The 24472-nt window shown below is 36.7% G+C and overlaps 1 protein-coding gene across 2 annotated transcripts in view; it reads left to right on the forward strand.

The window, feature by feature from the left end:
- Nucleotides 1–24472, forward strand: part of LOC131437372 (elongation of very long chain fatty acids protein 7-like) — a 64565-nt gene that overhangs the window by 26329 nt on the left and 13764 nt on the right. Inside the window, exons 1-4 of one of the 2 annotated variants that reach the window (XM_058606656.1) lie at nt 9560–10155; nt 14509–14699; nt 14918–14998; nt 15069–15231. In XM_058606656.1, the coding sequence (XP_058462639.1) occupies nt 10008–10155; nt 14509–14699; nt 14918–14998; nt 15069–15231 (583 nt within the window). In that variant the 5' untranslated portion in view covers nt 9560–10007. Of the gene's footprint in view, nt 1–9559; nt 10156–14508; nt 14700–14917; nt 14999–15068; nt 15232–24472 lie in introns of those variants that run through there. The other variant, XM_058606657.1, reaches the window with a different exon arrangement.

Consider the following 24472-nt stretch of genomic DNA (forward strand, 5'->3'; position numbering starts at 1 on the left):
GCATTTGAAACGATTGTGGGTAATAATGTTTTTACGCGGAACAGCGAAGTGAGTTTCGAATGTTGCACTCTAATTGTATATGTCAAATGATGCTCCGGTGTAGAGGTTTTAGAGGAAAAATTTTCAAAAAGAAGTTTATGTTTCGTTTATACATTTTTCTCTAATAAAGGGTGATTTTTTAAGAGCTTGAGAACTTTTTTAAACAATAAAACGCATAAAATTTGCAAAATCTCATCGGTTCTTTATTTTAAACGTTAGATTGGTACATGACATTTACTTTTTGAAGATAATTTCATCTGCCACAACGTCGAATTTTCAGTGAATGGGCCCTAGAAAAGTTGGCAGAAAATCAAGAACTGCCCATGCATCCCGAAAAATGCACTGTTTGGTGTGGTTTGTACGCTGGTGGAATCATTGGACCGTATTTTTTCAAAGATGCTGTTGGACGCAACGTTACAGTGAATGGCGATCGCTATCGTTCGATGCTAACAAACTTTTTGTTGCCAAAAATGGAAGAACTGAACTTGGTTGACATGTGGTTTCAACAAGATGGCGCTACATGCCACACAGCTCGCGATTCTATGGCCATTTTGAGGGAAAACTTCGGAGAACAATTCATCTCAAGAAATGGACCGGTAAGTTGGCCACCAAGATCATGCGATTTGACGCCTTTAGACTATTTTTTGTGGGGCTACGTCAAGTCTAAAGTCTACAGAAATAAGCCAGTAACTATTCCAGCTTTGGAAGACAACATTTCCGAAGAAATTCGGGCTATTCCGGCCGAAATGCTCGAAAAAGTTGCCCAAAATTGGACTTTCCGAATGGACCACCTAAGACGCAGCCGCGGTCAACATTTAAATGAAATTATCTTCAAAAAGTAAATGTCATGTACCAATCTAACGTTTAAAATAAAGAACCGATGAGATTTTGCAAATTTTATGCGTTTTATTGTTTAAAAAAGTTCTCAAGCTCTTAAAAAATCACCCTTTACAACATCGTATTTATACCTGCCAATACAGAAAAGATAACCGCGACTGAATTTTTTTTCGGTGGTAGTGTGCCATCTAGTGGCTAGTAGTCATTACGGTGTAAACGTTTTTTCGGTGACAGAGCGCCATATAGCACCATATTGCAGAAACCAAAAAGCAAAAGTAAGATTTTTTTAGTTGTCTTAAAAAATAACTAACTAAAATCAGAAAATCAACCAATAAAATTATTAAAATTGAAGTATCCTATACGATTCGACACAGTTCATCATTCTTTTTTCTTGACCAATTCTCACAAACTTAGTCTCAAATGAAAAGTCCTGTAGCCTCATAGGTTGCTGTTGAATTTCACCCACGTCCGACTTCCGGTTCCGGAACTATACTGTAAAGTGTATTCAAAATTGTGTGACGATGCAAGATAAAGAAGATTTCTTATTAATAACTGTATACAAATTGAAATGTTAGCTTATGCCCAAAAAAAGTTAATTTTGTTTATGTTCGAAAACAAAATTTCTTAACAGAATCTTCCAGTGGTATTTTTGAAAATATAAGTAATATGTGAAAGGCATCATTACACAACTAGGTGGGTTAAAAAAAGTTTTTGTATAATGTATAATATACAAATTTTGTTTTGTAATAATCTCATTACTGGAGCTGACGTAGTAGTCGTTTTGACAAAAATAATAGGCTCCGGTAGTAATCTCATATACGAAAACCTTTATTTGGAGTGGGCTCTGCTGTCTCTGTTCGTAGAATGTCAGCGTGAACAGTTCAAAATATGTCAAAATGCAATAAACATACGTTAGATCTACTGTGGAAGTGAATCATTTTTGACAATCGAATATGTCGGCCTCAGAATGTACATGGATTTTCGTAGGTGTGCTTTCTATAGAGAAAGGCAAAACAATGTGAATCGATTATCGACATTATCGACTCTCGAAGCTTCAGTTGATTCTCGATACTGAGCAGCACTTGTTGCTGAAAGTGTAAAACAAATGAAAGAGAAAACAAAAGAAGGGACATGATTTTAAAATTACTGTTTCACTTTTGTCGAAGACTGACCATGGATCGCACAATTTGCAAGCAGAGCTGACAGTGACATTCATTTCTCATTGTTTTGAGTAAATGAAAATGACTTTCATCTGCCCTGATTATAATCGAAATAGCGTTCGGAACCCTCGCCACGCTTTACCGAGATCAGAGAATGTTTATAACTAAAATTGAAATTGGAAATTGAAGCGGTTTTGCACCCTTTACCAGTAGATTATCCATCGCGGTTTGTATGGTAATTTCAAAGCTGACCGCATTCGCCAATCTGTAAGTCCGGAACCGGAAAACTACGCTGAAAGCAATAAGGCAAATTTGATCGCACATATTTCCTATTTGCATCAATTTCTGCTTTAATTTCAATTGCAGTGTTGCCAATGAAAATCATGCTTTGCTCAAGTCAAGAAAGGCTGCTCAATTTGTCAAATTTGAAAATAGAAAAGTGGAAATTTGAAATCGAACCTAATTGGAAATTCGGTCAAGGCCGACGTTACGCTTTGCTGGGCTGGGTTTATTTTGCTGTTCGATAAATGGTTGATCGAACAAACTATATTTTCATTTACGTACGACGCGTACGAAGGGAACCCTTCCTTCTCCGGCGGCGGCGTTTATGAGCGCACGTGTGCCGAGCCGTAAACCGACTTACAGCACGGTTGGATCGAGGATCTAGCAGCGATCGCTCGCTACCAGTGTGTTATTACGTTGAATGCTCGTTGTCAGTACGATTGATCCGCTTGATGAGTTATTAGAAAATTGTTAATTTATCGATCTGTTGAATTAGTTTGCGGTAACACAATTTCGAAAGTATCACCAAATAAAAATTGTTTCCCTATGCGAATCGTTTAATAGTTTTGGTATAGTATTCGTGAACCGAAAAATAATAGTAAAATTGGAAATTACACGTATTACTCAAACAAATCACTGATAGGTGTTGAATGATCCTGCTTTTGATGTACATTATTATCCTTAACAGATTGTTTGAAATCTCAACAGATTCTAACATCAAACACGATACTGTCCGAAACAAGACGAATCACAATTCCTTGACTGTAGTAACATCAACCGGTGCATATGTCTTCTCTCGGACGTCAACAAAAGGCAGCAATTCAACAGCAAGTAAACAGTAAACTTCAACAGTTTTCACCTTCCATCACAGGTTAAGCCTTCGAAACCAATTTACCCGCGACTATGTATGTAGTTACCATTCGTCTAACCGGTACCCATTCTACTAGCACCCGGTGGGCGGGGGGACGGTAAGCGGGCTGTCGGTGGTACTTAGTTTGCACTTGAAATTTTCTCGCCCCGCAGTACATTTAAGACCTGGCCATTATGACGAACTAATTCAAGTTCACAGTCAATCTCACAGAGTTTTTGAATGGCTCGGTTCGTGGGTCGTGGTGGAAGCATCCACCGCATGGCAGAAAGCATGTAATTCGAACTCATGCAGGGCCACGAGTACCTACCAGCCGACCTACCATTAATTTTCCCTGATGTATGAAACTTGAAGACCACGCCGCAAAAACCGGTTGAGCTTTTTGCTTCGAGAGTACCCACAGACACACACGCACACACATACGAACGAGTGAATGAAACGATGCAGGCATGTATGCATAAATGTAAATAAAATCCGCCGGCTGGATTGTGCAATACTTCAACCTCGATCAAGGCCATGCAGACAGAAAGGAAAAGCGGAAAACCATTGGCGTGATTGGCCTAGTTTTCATTTTTCCGGTGCGTGAGAATGCGTTGAATGCGTTGTATTTTCGCCTGGTTAGTCAATATATGGATCAAATAAGTGATAGTGATCGATTACCTTTTGATGAATGTAGGTTAGTGGAGCAGAGTGGAAAATTTTAGTTCAACATTTAGTGTTTTACGATTTAAAAATAATTTCAAATTTTTAAAACCAAAAACTACGGCAGAATGCTCTTGAATAATTTTTGTTTGTCTTGAATAGTTGCTCTAAACGTCCTAAGATTAACAATCAAAAACAAATTGTAGTTCCAAAAATGGAAAAATCTATACACTTTGATTTGTCAAATCATGCAATATTTAACGTGATCAAATCTTTTTATGCAGTATTATGTTCATTCACTGGTAAAAATCTTCATTCGTCACTTACGTAAAAGTTTAAATATTTTCAGTAATTATTTGATGAAACGAAAAATGTTGCAAAATGTGGCAATAATGCACCTATTTCTTTTTTCGTATACTATACCTTGAGGTATGCTCTATTGACGACTGCGACCGTCTTCAAAAGCTTCTGGGCGAATTCGTTACCTGGTGTCGAAGGAACTGGCCTATCGTCAGCATTGCAAAATGTCAGGTCATAACCATCCATCGAATATTGAATCCATTACATTTCGACTATAGAATTGACGGACAAACGCTTCAAAGAAATGATCGTGGTAATGATCTTGGTGTTTTGTTGGATTCTAAACTTACTTTTAACACTCCAAATACCAAGCCACAAAAAAGTTGGAACGGCAACTTTGAGCTGTCATAGCTCAGCTGTTTTTCAACGAATCTCTATAAATTTTACACCCTCGAATTTTGTGAAGTTCGTAGATTGATTCAATAACTTTGTAGGAGATGATTGAGAAAGAAAAACCAATGAAAATTTGATTTTTCCCGTTCCAAGTTTTTTTCACGCGCCCAATATGCCCTATCTGCTTTCCAATTTTCTTTCCTTTGGCATAATCGTCGCATAGAAAATATTGAATACTTCAACTTTACCGAGTCATAACTTTGTTGTTAGTCAACCGATCTTCAAAATTTGTTCACCATTGGAAAGGTACTACTTCCACAAATAAAATGCACTGAAAAAAAAACTAAAAATAGGGTTGTCTACCCAAAGTTATAATGAAAACTGTAGATAGATGACCTAAGAAAAGATGAGACTTTTTACAATGATCGTAAATATCTCGAAATTCAAAGCGATGACCTATATTTTTTTACACATCATTCGATTGCTAGTGATACCAGCTATAATTTTCGCTCAACTACCATTCCTGCACAATCAAAAGAAAACATTAAGAAATCGATGAATTTATAAATATATATGAATTTTTCATTTTTTTTCACATGTTTGTACATAACTCAAAAATTAAAGCGATGACATGTACATTTTTTTGATTCAAAATATTGGAATCATTACCAGAAACAATGTATTGATGATCACAATTATATATCCGTTCAAAGAATCTCAAGAAATTTGGTGCAAATACAGAGAATTTCTATTATTGGGAAAATTTTGCAAACAAAATCAAATCAAAAATTTTAAAACTTGGATTTCACTGAAAATTTTTAAAATTTTAGTAAATAACCTAAAACTCTAAAAATAATTATATTTTTGTATTGGACAAACGATCTAAACAATTTTTATGCACAACCCAAACGCAATTGATAACTACTAAAATTCTGATTTTGTTGTAGGTTTGCGTAGAAAAATACGTAAAAGATAGGAAATTTTAAAATTTCCGAGTTAAATTGCATTGCACAGTGGTCCGGATCCACAATTTAGGGAGACAAAAACATTTGTGGCTTAACCTTATACTTTAGAGCTATGATGTCTTCAAAACAAATTATAAGTGAAGATAAGCCATATGTCGATGTACATGGTATTAGGGTGGCTCTTATTATTAAGGTGATCAAAAACTTATTTTCCGGATGTATTGAGATAGAGGACTGCATTCTTCGGCAAAATTGTAGATAAACTTATATCGAGCAGCTTTGCTGAGGACACCATAGTAGTATCTGCAACGGTTTTAGTGTTACAGCTATTTTTAAAGAGCAACTTAGGGTGCTCCTCAAAAAATTAGTTATTTTGCTCTAGCGTTTATATTTTTCTCTTTTCGTATCTTCGAACATCTTTTAGAGTTTGTTAAAACCAATTTTTTAATGACTGGCGTATTCAGGTAGCGTTTTCTGAACCGAAGTTATGAGCAAAACTAGTTCAAAAACAGGTTATTTTTAAACTGCTATATCTAACATTAAGGCAAACGAAAAAAAAATCCGTTTCTTGTATTTGACAGAACATATTTTCGAGCATGTTTATAAAAAAGGCGGAGGAGATATTCTTTATTTTTTTTTAATTATGTTCAAGCATTGGGATTTTTCATTGAAAAATATTCGTTTCATGTAAGTCATTCATTAGTTGTATATGAAAATAAGGTATTTTTGTCTTCTAAAGTGTTAAATTAATTCAAGTGCATATTCGGGAAGAAATCGTTCTGCTTTCTTCGGGGAATGCAGAATGATGTCGCTTTTGTAAAATTTCTAAGGCCTCTCGGTGGTTGGAGGTTTTATCAACCGTGCATTTTGGCACCTGCAGATCGTTCAGCATCCTTCCGGGGATGCAGGACGATTTATTTCTTTATGTTTTGTGCTGTTTTCCCACCTCACCCAATTCCCAATTTCCTTCCATGTTCCTTTTATCCTTCCCTTCTCATCAGGAAGTTGATGAGAAGCTACGGCAAAGCACGAATCTCCCAATAACTAGGGGAACATGCCACTTGAGCCAATTAGTTCTGATAACATAGGTGCAGGGTTTAATTCAGTAAAAAGCAATACAGTCAAAAAACTGAAAATTGTGACATAAACCTTCGTATAACTAAAAAAGTAAACATCCGATCTCAAACCATTCAATAGCGTTCTGGGTGACGGGGAGACCTTTCATTTGCGACTAGTTTGATAAAAATCGGTCCAGCCATCTTTGAGATCTCGACCTCTTAGTTGACAACACACACACACACACACACACACACACACACACACACACACACACACACACACACACACGAACACGGACATTTGCTCAGTTCGTCGAGCTGAATCGATTGGTGTATGACACTCGGCCCTCCTAAATTTTTCTAAAGTTTGAGCGAATTCTATACCTATTTTTTATATTTAAGAAAAAAAAAACAAATAAATGAAATGGATAATTTTTTCCGTAGAGCGCCTCCCTTAATAGAACAAATGATTAGGCTGTATCCATTGAATATTTCATTTGAATTTTCAATGTCTATTTAAAATATAAAGGTTTTAGTATGTTTTTCAATGCCAGCAACATATTTCTGTCTATGAATTTTATTTATAATTCCAATATCTGTTGTTTTTACCCAGTTGCAGTCGTAAATCTCGCACATTATTTAGGATTATTTCAAAAATTCTTAGTGTCTAACATATAGCTTTTTTCATTGATTAAATGCATATGTTTCATTCAAGCATGAAGTAAAACATTCCAACACCGTATCTTCAGAAAGCCATCGCAGATTATTGTGAAGAGAACGGTCGGAAAACTGAGACTCTTTTTCTTTTTGGAATTCTGTAAAGAGACAGTGGTAGAGTGATTCTGACAAGATTGTGTATAAATTCTTGATGAGAAAATTCAGGACTTCGGTTGAATGGTGAAAAGCGAAGATATAAAACATGGTGATTTATTCTTGATAAATGGATTCAGAACGATTAATTATTTTTCCAAACATAGCTTTTGCGCATGTAACTAAAGAGAGCAGCTTTACATCTAAAGAATCGCTAGTGGCTCGCGAGCGCAGCTTGCAGACATCTGCTCTATGGAATGACTTGTTTGATTTCTGAAATAAAACGTGATTAATCCACCTAGCAGTGAGATGATACCTTTTTCATCAATCCGTATTTGTTTTTTGCATGGATATTCTTCGGTGTTTGAGTTCTCATGACATTATTTTAATGACCGTCGTTTTAAACGCAAATTGAGATTCTAATCACTCATTACTCTGTAATGTCGAAATTCGTATCGAATTTCAATCTTAACGTGTGACAATCGATTGAACATTCCATGAGATGTCGAAGTAAGTTCCACTTTAGAGATTTTCGTCATTTTTATGGTACTTCCAGAGCCGGTATTCAAGAACTAGCATAACCCAAAATGATTCGTTTGGCCATAAATTAATCGGTGTGATTTTTAAAAACTCATCATCCTGCAATTCCAGAATCGGATAAATTTCATCATTTTTGGGACCATAAGTCCTTTAATTTGAAATTTTGTTTTTGAAGTTCAATTTGACCTTTTTGAGAAAATGATTGAGCTTTGAGAAACCATTCGATACTGGAACCGGAATTCTAAAACCGGTGTAGCCAAAATCAGTTAAATTCACCTGAGTGTGTAGACATCTTTAAGAAATTTGAGTGCGAATTAAAAGTTTGGGTACCTTCCGAATCGAAAACTGAATACCGCTTAAACTGAAATAAATTTATTTGGTAATCGACTATCCAAATCTGCCAACCCGATAAACCTGATTAATTTATGTGAAATGGACATTTTACTACTAATCACCCTGTATCTCCTAAACCGGAAGTCGGAAGATTTTTTATAGGATTTTAAGATCTCTCATTTGAATCATAGATGGTTCTTAGATTTCATTTGAATCTTAAATCGGTTCAACCATCTACGAGAAAAATGAGTTGCATTATTTTAATTTCGTTTCACATTTCATTCTGTGGTTCCGTAATCAAAAGTCGGATCCAAACGTAATCCAGGAACCTTGTTTGGGAGTGTACTACTTTTCATATGAATTTGAGTTTGTAGAAAACGGTTTAGCCATCTCCGAGAAAATTGAATGAAATTATTTGTCACACACGTATTTGCTGATCTCGACAAACTGAAAAAAAGAAGATGTATGCAGTCTTTTTGGTACTTAGAAACAATTGTATGTAACAGTATAAAAAATCGTGTTTCATAAGGCTCCGAAACAGCGCTTTATCAACAAACATTATTTTAAGCCCTCGCACCTTCAAGTAAATGGAAAACTTTTTCTTAACTAATCTAGAAGGCTATGATCCAGGGTACTCACATTCTACACTGATTTATTAATCAAAACATATCGCGATCTCCCGACGTATGACCAATAAAGCTGAAATTAGGACAAAATATACCAGATAAAAACAACCAGGCCGCTGTCATCAGGTCGTCTGAAACGAAACCACGCTATGACCGAAACTTGTGTACCTAAGACATCTGCGGGACGAGAAAAGTTCGATCATCCGCCTCACTAAATCTCACCACTAGTTCAACAAGACAAATCGTCCACCACGAGCCGTCTGTGAAGTATCTTAATTGCCTTCACCACATACCATGCTAATTCTATGAGTAACTACCGAGTAAAACACGGTTCTGCCGCAGGCCGAATGCAGTACCAGCGTATGACTTGTTGCTATTTTGTACGCTACAATCGAACTTGAAGTTATGAGCCTTGGCTCTGACAGTGAAGTTTGTAGGCATTTTTCTTTTGTCCATCTGTTGGGGGGATCCGTTTGGTCAAGGAACTCCAGTGCACTCCGCCATCGTCGTCATAATCGTTCGCTTTGGATGGGAGTTATTCCTCTGATCACCGTAAAAAAAAAACAAACAAAGCAAAAAAACTGACCATTCAAAGCATGCCCTTGGGGATGGGGTTCGAGTCAGTCTGAAGGATCGTCCCAACAATTATACCCTCGAAGCGAAATCTACACTCGCAGTAGGCTCCGTCCGTCGATCGCGTGCTTGCCCCGTGTGGCAGACGGATTTCGCAGCGGTTGCTACGATTTGCACACGTGTATGCATTCTGCTCTAGCGCTCCAGTTCCTATAGTGCACATTCGATGACGTTTCAAGCCGACTAAGAACGGAACCGTGGTAGTTCTGATTCTTCATATAGGTTCTCGGAGGACGGTCAGCTCGCGTTAGTTGAGTTTCGACGTCGAACGGGTTTGTAGTTCGCGAGTTTTTCCGTTTTTTTGTTCTCACAGCAACTTTTGCTACTTAGTTCTGCTGACGGTGAAGATTTTTGTTGTTGGTTTCAATCATGGTGAATTGTTGTTTCGGTCGAAAAACTGTTCCACGGGTGTGGTGATTGAATTTGGCATTTATGAAATTGTGACATACTCGGCAAAACGAGTTACAAACAACGGGCAGTGTAGATAAACAAGACCTGCAAACAAGAGAGTGACTACGAAAATGGAGCACGAATATCTAGCGAATTTCAGCGATTTTTCAATGGAACTCAACTCGGCAGTGATATTGGAACTTCGGGATGGTTATCAGGAATTAAGCATCGGTTCGATGTTTGGCCGATACTGGCGTGCCTTGGAGGAATTAACGGCTGGTAATTTCAATGTTTTTTTCTGTTTTGTGAGGTGTAATATAACTCATTGATTGGATGGTGACAGTTGATTGCTATTTTTGGAAATAAAACCGCTTAGGAGTTGATTTCCGTACAGTGATGTTTGAGTTGTGCATTGAGGTTGTTGCGATTGAGAAAAGACATAATAATATCGAACTTCACCAGAAGATTTCCATCAGTTAGAATAAAGCCCCTTTTATTTCCATTGTTCCTTAAGCAATGGGAACCGTTCAAGTGTTATGTTTGTTTGTCTGTGGTTGGTTATTATATCGTTATTTTATTGACTTCCAATTCCGCTTCTGCTGGTACGTTTATTGTTTATCTAGGTCAGTTTTGTTTGACGCACGAAATATGTTTATCCGCTACGCAGAAATTGTTAAACCTAAATTAGTGTTTGAGCTAGCCGTTTGATTGAACACCATAAAATGTAGGAATAAGTAAATATTTCATTTTCCGATCAGGCATTTGCAATATAGTCTGAATTTGTTGGCAGAAGAAGAGATGGCAAATTCACATATGACTTGTTTCGATTTTATTGCAGGAACTATGTGGAACTACAACTCAACTGTTTTGTTAGCTTCAATGTTAGGTTAGGTTGCTTGGGTAGGCTATTAAGTGATGCATTCGAACAAATGAGAATTCAGACGCTCTACATCAGTGGAGTACCGAGGAAATTTGGCGCCCGGGGCGAGAAAAGATTTGCCGGCCCCATCGTCTTCTTAGTGAGCAAAACAAAAAAACACAGCTGAATTCCATCTCCGGAATGAGGCTTGGGCGAGCAAAAAAAAAGGGCAAATGAGAAGCACAAGGGCTCAGCCAGAGAGCAAGCGTCACGCAGGCGCGTAAGACTTTGTTACATTTTATCAAAGTAAAAATGCCAGAGCGTGACGTGACGTGACGTGACGCGGTAATAGTGCGTAGTATCAAAAGACTTCAGTTGCTATTGAATATAATCGAGTGCTTTTCTCTTTGATAAGAAATAATTAAATAACTCTGGGCTCAGTTTCCAGTCATTTTGCGTGGATGGTTTTCTTCCTTGATTGCAAAAGCTTGAGATATCTAAACTTTTAGTTGTTTATGGTTATCTCACACTGTTGAAAACAAAATCGTAAATTGTTGACCAAATCTCCGATGCCATGTAGCAAAAACTATGCTGATACGTTAAATACAACAAAAGATATTTACATTCAATAGCTTATCACTCTTCCAAAGAGTAGATGTTGAAAAGACGCCCCATAGTAAAGTAAGACATATTCACGTCAAACGCGCATCTCCTAAACACAGTTGGTCTTGTTATATTCCCAATTTGCCACAAGCACAACAAGAGTCGATTCATCTAAAATCCTAATTGCAAATTTGCTTTTCTATTATTGTAGATATGACAAATTTAGTTAGTGCACTGTCAGTACCAGGTGTCAAATGACGTTCATTCCTATGCACACAAATTTTACATTATGTGATCACCTCCCTCCTATGGAAGCTGGTACCTGAAACCAACGTATTTTCTTTAATAGATGTTCAAAATTCGGCGTTGCGCACAGAATATAGTTATAGAAATTCAGTGTTATACTGACAATCATAAAATTTTCAATCCTGAGCAAAGAAATCAAAACTTTAAGTGTTTTTATCGGCAACCGTTAGGTAATATTATGTGTAAAAAGATGTTGAGTTGCACTTATAACGTAGAAATACTTTCTGCTACGTTTGTTTGTATTTTCAATAAGTATGAGTAAATATAGAAAGAATGGGAAGAATATAAGGAAATAATTTTCAGGGCTTAGATATTTCAAAAACACTTGAATTACCTCATCAATTTTCAATCGGTTTTATTACATATGCATAGTGTTATTGTAACAGTAGTCATCTGACTAGTGTGTTACTTTACATTAGCGAATTGTGATGGAATCTAATAAAATATCTTCTCCTCGGCACTAAGAACCAATACCACAGAAAAAAATAGTTCGACAATTGCGCAATACTACTGTTATAGCATTGCGAAAACTTGAAGGGAATGCATCTGTTTTCATCCTTATCTTGGATCCAATGGATTGAACAGAGACAGTAGATCTTACTTTACCTTATGGTTTTAGTATATGAGATGGGAAGTGGAGCTAAGATGAATGGTGTTATCGCTGCTTAGAACGGTTCAATAGATTCGAGAGCTACAACATTAGTGAAGTAGCTACGATCAGTATTTGGAAAAAATCAATGTTTTGAAAATCGCGGCTTGAAATTTTTGGAAGCGACTTTCAGACATAAAATCATCGATCAGAAAACTCACTAAAGATAAGTTCAATATTGATTTTTTTGCAAACACGAAACTGATCTCACATGTCTCACTAGCGAATATTTCTCTCTCTGATGCTTAAGGGCTGAGGCCAAAAGGTCGCGTATAACCACGTGCCTCTCTCCATGTTCTGTCGCATACGTGCAAAATGACTCTCTACTCTCGGTTACAAGTTTGACTACATCACATAAAATCCAATAAAGCTACCGCTTGTTTGGCAGCCTTTCTGCGTCGATTTTATTTCTCTCTAATTTTTCGTTACGTTACCAGAAAACTGGAGCAGAAAAAATGGCGCGTGCATAGAAATTGACTTACCTTCACAAACAGAACATACACTTCATTTTTATCGCGACAACATATATGTTTTTTATGCACTAATCACATCTATATTAAATTATCTAGACATTATCAGGATAGATTTTTGATGCATGCCTTTGAAGGCGAGATATCCAATGAACAAGTTGAAAGTTGCCATTTTCAGCTATGCAATTCTTCTTTCAGAAAAAAGACTTTCCCAACCGCTAAAGTCAATGAATCATTCTGAAATTTTCACAGCATAATCTGAACTAATTTTCTAAGAGATTGTCGGTTGGGTTTTTTGATATTTGTCACCGTTTCTGAGGAAATCAGATTTGAAGCGAGAAAATAGCCATCTAAAACACACTGGCCTCAGACCTTAAGAAAACGTTCGCACATTGAATACAGTTTTCTAATTCGCATCTTCATTGAGATTTTAATTCCAAACAATACAATAAAAACTACAAGCTATTTAAAGCATTGACACCCGTTACTTGAGTTATCACCTAGGGCTAGGGAATTAAAGCTCGAGTTGTTCTCTGTAAATTTTCTCCAATGATTAGCAAGCGCCTAATGTTAATATCGACTAAAACATACATTTCAAAAGGATTCGTTTTAGAAAAACCACTGGTATCTAACCTTTGACAAAACGTAGTTGATTTACTACATTTTTTTCTTCCGGTCAGAAGTGCCTCCCACAAATCCTCTATTTCCGAAGCATTTTGTTTTGTGTGAGCCGTAAATATTTGAATGGCGATGAATCATTTTTCCAACTTATTTTAATCGGAAGGCAACCTAGTGAAATTTATGATATTATCACTAATCTGTGCTAGCAGAAATGATTTGCAAACGCCACCTTTTAACTCAGGCTTCGAAAAATTTGCTTCGCAACTGGCAATAGCACATATCATTTTAGAAATTATTTCAACTGTCACTTTTAGCAATACTTTTAAATCACAGGTATTCAATATCCTAATTACTGGAAACTCAGTTATACGACCTTTTCACTGAAAATTCAAGCAAGAGGATAAATGCGAAGCGTATCGTGCGAATCCGATATTACACTGAATCCAAAAGTTAATACAATTAAACTCTACGATATGTCTTTGGTGGTAATCGTATGGATACCGCAGTATTATCAAACGCATATCGTTCATTCGGTAAATGTCTCTTTTAAATACGACAAGAAAGACCATGTTAGTAATTATTTTGTACTCTATTCAATACTGATAAGTACTGCACTGACGTGTTTGAACGAGAAATTAAAGTGAATTGTTAAAAAACTAACACTTTCGATCTTCTTGTTGTACAAGAGTGAAACTGATAACAATTATTCTCAGTTTGTTTTGTTCCGTGATATCAATCAAGTTCAATCTCACTACTAGATAAATTTCGAGCGAATTTTAGATGATATGCTTAACAACCGAAAATACTAGATTTGCAGTAATCTTGTTTGCAATATAAGTGTATTTCGTTGTGATGAAATCCAAAACCTCGTGAAACTTGCATCGAGCTCATCGCATGCAAGCTAGCACCAAAGTTCATCTTCATACAAGCTCTTGCAATAAACTTGACTTTCATGAAAGGATTGCTCATCGATCAGAGAAAAAAAACGATAAAAACGTGACCGTCCCCTGAATAAACTGCCGAAAATATTGCACCCAAGCTTTAGTAGACGCTTTCGTTTTCCTTTTTTTTCCTCCGAAATGCAATCAACAGCCACTCAAGACGTGTCCCGTTTTCATTTGCAGACCCCCGCGCCAAACACCTCCCCTTTATGCACAACCCGCTACCGACGCTGGGACTGATAGCCTGCTACCTGCTGTGGGTCCTGCTGCTCGGGCCAATGTATATGCGAGATCGAAAACCGATGGATCTGCGGCGTATCATCATCTACTACAACCTGTTCCAAGTGCTGCTCAGTGGTTATATGTTTTACGAGGTGAGTAATATTGTACCAGTTTTTTTTATTTGTTCGGCCCAAATCATGCCAGATTGTAGCACTTGCAGTTTTTTTTCGGTGTCATGTTCGATCCGACTCTAGCAGCTTCCATAATCGGTATACATGTACGAAGACTTTTTTTTTTGTTTGACGAGGGATCGAGACCGCTTTTCATGTGTCCGGATAACCTCCTAACTGACGGTCTTTATGTTTCGTAGCACCTGATGGCTGGCTGGCTACAAGGATATAGTCTCACGTGCCAAACCGTTGACTATAACGATGGGCCACTTTCTCGGAGGGTAAGTAAACCGAATTCTTTTTTTACGACAGCCGCTAGGAATAAACCCTTTTTTTTGTTCTGTTTTACAGATGTTTAATCTCTGCTACGTGTACTACCTTTCCAAGCTGACCGAGTTCGCCGATACGGTGTTCTTCGTGCTCCGGAAGAAACAGTCTCAGATTACGGATCTGCACGTGTATCACCACTCGCTGACACCGATGGAGGCATGGATTTTAACCAAGTTTATAGCCGGTGAGCCACACGGAAAACCATGACTCTGAATTCAATTTGTAGTATAGAGCCCATCAACACCCCAAACATTTGCACCAATCAAATTTAATCACAAATTATTCCGCACAATTTGAACTCGAGCGCGCGGGCTTCTGGCCGGAACGGCGGCCGTAATCGGGGATGAGCCCCCCGATTGGTGTCCGTGTTGAACCGCGTTTCGACGCGTAACCACAGCATTATTATCAGCTTTCGGCTTTTCGCCGGCGGGTTTTCAGATTATAAACGGGAAACTAGGCTACTGAAGCAGTGCTATTTTATTTCCACATTGTTATGCTACGGGATTAGTTTCCGCAGCAGCCGAAAATTTGTTTTTGGTAAATCGTTCGAATAAGTGCAGAATGGATTTGGCTTGGATTTTAGCAGTGAGTGGCTTGTTTGGTCTGAATAATTCGTTAATCATTTTGATTCAACAGAACTAGGTGTCAAAGCAGCAAGAACAACCTATTAAAATTGATAGATAGCTAATTTATGATAAAAAAATCTGAATTTTTCTGGTTGATTTCATCTCAACAAATTAGTACAGGTTAGAACATTAAAATAAGTTTTGTTTGTAACGTGAGGTAAAGTCAGAACAGATAAAACACTGATGAAGGCATTGATGCTCCAAATTCAATCTCTGAAGCGCAAACAAAAAACGCGTTTCGGTGTAATTAGGACCACTGTACATGTACTGTAAGGAGTGTATCGAAAATAAGCTATCCACAAATTTTCCTTTCAAATTATTATAAAAAACAATATTTTATTCAAACTAAAAATTGATCCTTTATTGTACGAGGTGTAACTTGAGCATAATGAAAACCGAATGAAATTTAAGTTATTCCTTTACGAATTTTCGAACTTTTGATTGAACGCTCTTTATCAAGTTCCGGACCAGTGTTGCATCGCTTTTTTGGACGCTTGAGCCCAAATTTTTTTGAACTCCTGCATGTTCTCACCTGCCTTACCAGTCTTCTTGAAGACCCTCTTCACGATTGCCCAGTAACGTTCGATGGGTTATTGGTGGATTGATATTTTTCTCAACGAAATTTATACCCTTTTCTGCAAGCCAATTGAGGGTGGTTTTGGCACAGTTAGCCGACGCTTAATCCGGCCAAATCAGTAGAGGTGTACAACTATGCTTCTTATGTAAAGGTAGTAACCTCTTCTGCAGACACTCAGATCGATAGATTTCTGCATTTATAGTTCCGGTAGTGTTTTGGCCAAATCACGTATTGACATTGATTTGTTCGGGTTGGAAGAATCCGGTTTTCTGCCTCTTCCTGGTAGCTCATCCAGAGAATAGTATTCTCCAAACTTATTAATGATGGTTTTAACACTGGCATGATGAATTCCAAACCGCTTCGCTAATTTTCGCACAGTAATACCCTTCTCACTTAGCCATGTGGCCGCAGAACCTTAATTTTCACTTCTTTTTCAATACGCGACATTTTGAAAACGCAGAATTTCAACCGCACAAACAAGTAAGCAAACGAAAGCTGACAGTCAAACGCACAGCATGCTGTGATCTGAGCATAAAGAACCATCACAAATACATGCGTAAAACACAAATGTATGTGGATAGCTTATTTTCGATACACTCCTTACATTGGAATAGGAAAAAAGTTCGCTAACACGAAAATATAGAAATCTCCGTTGAAAATGGACGGATTTTAGCAATCGAACGGCTTGTTGGATTGCTATTATAGTGTAGAATTTTAGTATCAAAACTTATTTTGTTTACAAGGCAAACTGGGGCAGATATAGTCAAAAACGGCATTTTTTACGTAAAAGTAAAACCTTTTTTAATGGTGTAATGGTGCCTTTCTCATATGACTTATGTTTTTTATCACTAGAAGATTCTGTCAAGATTTTCTTTTTCAAACTTGAATAAAATTAAAAAAAAAATCTTTGGTGTAAAATACCACCTTTTTACTGCGTTTATTTTTGCTCATTACTTAGACTGTTTAGCAAACAAATGGCTGGAAAAATTTCATAGTCAGCTGCGTTCCGGGCTCGGTAGCGCATTCTGGGTTCGATCACTGGGGGCCTACTAAAACACTATACCCAACGACCATGGCAGTTCTGCCTCCGTAACTCCGTGGAAACGGACCGACGACCATGGCAACAAAACAAGCACAGCGCCCGTACAATTCGTACGAAATTGAAATTGAAATTGAATTGAAATTGAACAAAGCACGCTGTGTGCTAGGCGGTAACGTTTACTTCTTCTTTCGTACCAGCACGTACCGATGCGCACCGATTTTACATGACAATTTTGTATGACAATTTGAAAGTTTTTATGCTCATTGACCTATAAATTCGGAGCCGGAAGTCGGATCTAGATGAAATTGCACAGTGTCTTTTAAGGCAATGAGAGCTTTAATTTGAATCATGATTTGTGAAAACCGGTTGAACCGTTGCTGAGTAACCGAAGTGAGTTCCGTTTTCGGAGTTGTTATTCACTATTATCGGTGCTTTCGGAAGCGAAAACCGGGAACTAGTAGTCAAAAAGTAGGATCATATATCCACTAACTAACAAGATCTGCCAACTAGATGAATTTACTAGTAAATTTTATGAAAACGTGAACCTCGTATCGCCTTCGCTTGTAAAAAAATACTCATGAAATTGAAAATTTTTACTAATCGTTCTATAATACCGGAACCAGAAGTCGGATCTGGATCAACTTTTCGGAGACTTTTCAAAGAATTTCATGAGCTTTCATTTGCATCTTAGGTCGTAAAATCGGTTGAGAAATTTTTGAGAAAATTGAATGCGAATTTTTTCATAGATTTGCACATATTTCCTTGTAACTTCCGAACCAGAAGTCGGATCGAGATAGAATTCAATAGCGATCTATGGGACCATAGGACCTTTTATTTGAATCTTAGTTTGTGAAAATCGGTTCAGCCATCTCTGAGAAAATCGAGTGACATTATTTGTCACACATACACAGACATTTGCTCAGTTCGTCGAACTGAGTCGAATGGTTTGTGACATTCGGCCCTTCGGGTCTCGGTTTTCACATTGATTTTATAGCTTTTCTATATGACATTTCATTCGCATCCAGTTTGGTCAAAATCGGGTCAGCCATCTTTGAGAAACACTTCTCTTAATTTTGCACACACATACAGACACTTGCTCAGAGCCTCTGAAATGTTGTTCAAAGTTTGAATAATAAGTCTTCCTGGATTTTGGAGTTACTACACAGAGAATACCTAACCTCTTTCAGTTTTCTACCTGTTGGTATAAATGTAACTACTTTTGTTTCATATAAAAAGAACAGAACTGCAGCATTCTTTTAACAAACTTATGAAACCGAGACACTGAAGAAGGATGTAAATGACGTTCCCAAATTCGCGTAATTTCATTACATAAAGCTTGCTTCAGATAGAATTGGAACAAAGACAATTGCCTGTATTTCAGTTATTTATTGTTGAATTCAAGATCTTTTGTTATACAAATGTAGCGTTTTCTTCATACTTTTAAGAAAAAATACGTCACGGTTTCGAAGGAAATCTCGAATTTTTCCTGTAACACGGCTCATTAGGCGGCGCACACCTTCTTCGTCCATCGTTTTAGCTATCTTATTCCACCAGGTCGTCATCTGATTGATGTCTTTGAAAACCTTTCCCTTTGCCTTGAGTCACCTCTTCATGATTGCCCAGTATTTCTCAATAGGGCGGAACTGGGCGCAGTTGGGTGGGTTAAGGTTTTTCGGAACAAACTGGACCCCTTTCTCTGCATACCATTCTTGATCGACTTTCCTGTAATGACAGCTTTACAAATCTGGCCAAAACATTACGTTACTTTCGTTTTTTTTTGCCACAGCTGCAAACGCCCTGCCAAATCAGAAAATTTTCTTGCAAATTTGTCGGGAAAAACAAATTTTAATTTGGCTTGAACATCCCTTCGAGCCGTTGCCAAGTAAAATTTTTGACCTGGGATTTGCCCGAAGTTAGCCTTGGCATTGGTTTCATCGTCCATCAGAAGACACCCGTCGAACTTGGTCGGCACCTGGTCATATAGTTTCCGAGCACGAATTTTGACCACTCTATTCTGTTTTATGGTCCGATTTGGCTGTTTCCTAGCTCGATACGACTGGATTCCTTCCCGGAGTCGAGTTCTCCTCACGGTACTATGGGCAGCACCGAATTTTCTGGTCAAATCACGGTACGACAGATTAGGATTCCTCTTAGTCGTCTTCAAAATCTTACCACGCAGTTTCCGGTCGACAGTTCCACTCCGACGATTGGCTTGAGGCTTCCGAATCGTCATCAATGTTTCCTTATACCGTTTGATAACGCGCCAAACGGTATTTCTGAGCAATTTCAGCTATTTAGCTAGCATAGATGCAGACTACAATGGATTTTCCGAACAACTGTGCACAATTTTTTCTCTTTTTTTCGGTTTCCATGTTGATTGTTTACAAAGTACAGTCGATTTGCGGAAATTGTTCACTTAATTTATTTATTTATTTATTTATTTATTTATTTATTTATTTAGTTATTTATTTATTTATTTATTCGTCAAACAAATGTAGACTACAGACAAAAAAAAGTTACAATGGTTTCTTATATAATATACATTATTTCTACGATTTGGTTTCAAATTTTCTTTTATTTGTTTCCTGGACATAGTTAGATCGATTTTTAGGCAGTTTTCGTTATAAAAGCGCATCATTTGAATAATAGGATTATTTTTTGCATAATTTGTTTTATTTTTTTCCGAGAATATTTGAAGACTTCTGAGATGGCGACTAGGAGCATAAAATTTGAGTTGTGAAAGCAATGATTCAGATTGTACTCGTTGAGAAATAATATCGTTGATAAAAGTATGGGTAGTATGAGACATGATTTTTCTACTAAACGTTACTGAACTACATTTTTTAACGTTTAGTTGGAGTAAGCTTTTATTGCACCAAATGTTGAATACGTTAATTTCATATTGGAAAACTTCAGCATCTACAGCATTTTTTATTTCCATAAAGAGCTTCATGTCGTCTGCATATAAAAGTACTTTTAGATGTTTGAGTAAGAAGCAAATGTCGTTTACGTACAAGATAAAAAGAAGAGGGCCTAAATGTGAACCTTGGGGAACACCTGAAGTGACATTTATTGATTTGGAGTATGTGTTTTGATAGCGTACAATTTATTTACGTTTTGTGAGACATGATTCAAGCCATTCCAAAAGTTTTTGTTCAATGCCATATTTTTTTAATTTTGAATAGTAATAACGGTACGTCCATTCTGTCGAAAGTTTTGCTGAAGTCAGTATAGAAAGTTTCGACATAATTTCCATTGTCCATAGCTTCCAAAGTGAATGTAATGAATTCCAGGAGATTTGTTGACGTAGAACGACCTTTGAAAAAGCTGTGTTGTTTTGGAGTTATGTAATTTTTTACTTGTTGAAATATTTTCCCATTGATAATTTTTTCATATAATTTTGAAATGCACGAGATAATGGCAATTCCTCGATAATTACGTATGTCTGATTTTGAGCCTGATTTAAAAATCGGTACTTAAAAGGAGGATTTCCATGTTTCTGGATATATTCCTGTTCTTAGAAATAAGTTGAAGGGATGGTGTAATCGTGTTGTGAGTTCAGTGGCTAATTGTTTCAAAAATATTGGTGCTATTCCGTCAGGTCCAGGTCCCATTGCTGCGTTGAGGTTTTCAAGTGCATTGAATATTTCTTGATTTGATAATTGATTGACACTGATGGCATTAGAAAGCTCCGGTATAAAGGAAAAGTAGTCACGTTCACGATCTTGGAAAAAATTTGCAAATAAATTACAAATTTTAGTGCTATTATTTCCAGTAGTTCCGTCTAGGTTCATCTGGGAAGGAAGGTTGTTATTCTTCAGTTTTGTTTTAACATAGCTAAAGAAATTTTTAGGATGCTCTTTGATTTAGCTTTCGACTTTAAAATTATATTCTTCATGTGACGAGTTGATTGCTATTTTCAGGTCATTGTAAATGTCGAGGTAGTTTTGTAGATTGATAACACTTTTATCTTTTCTATAAGTCTTATGTGCTTTCTGCTTTCTATTTTTCAGGTTTTTCAATTGCGGGTTGAACCAGACAGCAATTTGCTATTGTGACTTCTTCTTCTTTTTCGTTTTACTGGTACAATTTCCGAAATTAGGTTGTTAATAATTAGATAGAATTTTTCCACTTCTTAATTGACGTTTCCTTCTATACTCAAAATATTTTGCAGTTTAATGTACTTAGTCTACGTTTTGCTTCTTCGAAATTTGTTTTGTGGTATTCCGGCACTTCCTCGTATTTTATTTCGTTAGGGAGAGAAATGTTATGCATAAAAATGGAGCATTCAATTGCTGTGTGAAATGCTTCATTTTTCCAGAGTGGATTTGGTGAGGCATTCACACAGAAGTCTTCGGTATAGTTTGTGAAAAGAAGATCAAGATATGAATTTTTTTTATTTTTCACCGAATTTATTTGATTCAAGCCGAATAAGAGATTTTGTAGAAAAGAAATTGAAGTTCTACTAACTGCTCCAGATAAATCTAATAAGAAATTTTGTTTGATGCCAAATGTCTTAGAAATTGCATGAAACGTTAAGATCTGGCGTTATCTCGAAAAAAAATCTTAAGAAAAATCGACTGGGACTTCCGAATTAACATGCGACTGGGGTTTTCATTACTGCCTTCAATTAAATTTATAGATACATGTTTCCAATCAATTGAATATTTTTGTAGTCCTAGAGTCGTTTTGTTTCACAAAATTTTATATTTCATGCATCATTTTGATTTCTGGAATGGATTTCATGTCATCTTCGATTTTCTAAAACAGTAATCGACTCACTGGGACTTTTTATTTTAAATAATCGACTCACTGGGACCTAAAAATAGCAATTGAGATAGTTCGGAGCTTGACATAAAATACGGACCAAGTGTAAATCATGATTTACGATAATTTTTGAGACGTTTGAATACTCAAACAATTTATTTTTTCGATTTAATGTTATCTTACGAGTTTTTTTTAACCAGGCGAAACCGTTAGTATCATCCGATACCGTCAACTAATGATCAATTTGAACACAAAATTATTCAGAATTTTCGGATGGACTTGAAGACATGGCGAGTCATTCTGCAACGTGACAACGATCCTGCACATTCAGCTAAAGTGGTCAAAGAAACAATTCCTACGCTTGGCTGGTAACTCCTGCCGCACTCACCATATTCATCAGACCTGGTTCCTTCCTATTATTGCATCTTTGCATCGACGCGACATGCACTGTCACTCATCCAAACTAACGAGGATATACAGATATGGTTCGATGAACCACGGAAATGGTTTAAAAACGGTGAAGATTTTAACGTGAAGACGTCTTACTTTGCTATAGGGTGCCTTTTAAAATTCGCTCTGTAAAAGGATGGGTAGAACATTATCGTTAATGATTCGAGTTTTACTAAACGCAACAATCATAAATGTGATCAGCAATTTATGATTAACAACAGCGTGAGAAAGCCATAAATAGCTCAAAAATTTAGATGTTCAACTGGACGAGAATAAAAGATTCGAAATCGATCGAATTTCATTTTGAGCGTTAGACAAGACTTGACATCGTGATGTGAACCTTCTGCGAGGTGTAAAGTCTTATCTGAATTTGATTTTGAAACTAAACTCAAAAAACGGAATTTTCGAACTGAGTTTAGAACTTGGATTCTTGTCCACTTAAATTCTTAACTTAGTCCAAGGTTTAGAATTTAGTCTCAAAATTTAGTTACAGGATTTAATTCCAGAATACTGATTCAATAGTTAAAACTAAGACTCTGGAACTGATTTCTAGCTCTGATTTTCGGAAGTGGTTTCTTGATTAGATTTTGAAATACTTAGTGCCTAGATTTTTGTCGTCAATACGACTTACTTTACTATGGGGCGTCTTTCCAAAATTTACTTTCTGAGAGAGTGATAAGTTTTTTGATCGTGAATATCTCTTGTTGTACCTAACGAATCAACATAATTTTTGCTACATGCCATCGGAAATATGATCACAATTTTATGATAAAATTTTCAGTTGTGTGACATAATCTCAAATAATTCAACATTAAACTTTTCTGAAATGTTTGGTATAACATTAGGAGGCTCATAGCTCAGTGATCTGTAAAAGGATTGATATAATCTAACTACCAATAGAATCGAAATTTTTCAACTTAAATGTGTATAGCAACAGCATTGAAGTATTTCAATAGTACACTATTGAAAAACCTGTCTCATTTGACCCATGTCAACACCAGCCAATCAGAACGCGTTCTGATTTGGTGCTGTACAACAAATCGTTCTAGAAAAATGTTCCGAACAGTGCTTAATATCGTAGTGAGTTCCAGAACTTGGTCCTTCTGAAAGGCAGGAATGAATCCCGTACAGCATCCTGATAGTTTCTTTCAATGAAATGCAAATCCGAAATGAAATAATCGAAATTAAAATTCTATATGCTGCTATTTTGATAGCCGTTAGGACCGCCCATTCTGTACGCTAAGAATCGACTGCGAAGTCTGTTGAAACAGAAAGGCCAAATTTCACAAAAAGGAATGTAATACCAAGACTTTGCTAGGACCGCCCATTAGTGAAAAAGCTACAAACGATCAGTTTGGATTCTATCGCCACTGCGAGCAGATGTATTGTGTGTCGTTTGCAAAGCTGGTTTCGCTTCCGACAAGAGCGATTACGTCACAACTGCCAGTTGTTTGCATTGATGAAAAAACAACGAAAAGAAGAGACAACGGCAGAGAGCATCACACAAAATCAACCGTTCTAATGGCTCTAAAAGTTTTCTAAAGAACTATTAGGATTTCTTGCTCGCAAATCGAAGGTATATATTCTCAGTTTAGTGAAAATCTAGTACAGATTGATTAGATTTATGCACTTTTCACTGTGTAAAATTCACAGTAAACGAGATAAACTGAAGCATTCTTTGTTTTTGCGAAAAAGGGGAATGCTTGCATTATTCATACAATTGATCAACTAATTGATATTCGGAAGTGTTAAGGAACATGTCAGTTGTTTTCGTATTCACGACATTCAGTTATTTTTCTGACATTATCCACTCGCCTTTTTGAACTGGTTTCTTGACTAGATTTTGGAACATTTTTAGTGCCTTAATCCAAGCTCGGAAATCATTTAAGATATGAACTCTAGATCATAACTTTAGAACTTTCTTTGAGTCATAAACTATGACTTTCCTGAATTTTCAGTTTCC

Source organism: Malaya genurostris, chromosome 3, assembly GCF_030247185.1.
Source record: "Malaya genurostris strain Urasoe2022 chromosome 3, Malgen_1.1, whole genome shotgun sequence".
In the NCBI taxonomy this organism is placed as follows: Eukaryota; Metazoa; Arthropoda; class Insecta; order Diptera; family Culicidae; genus Malaya; species Malaya genurostris.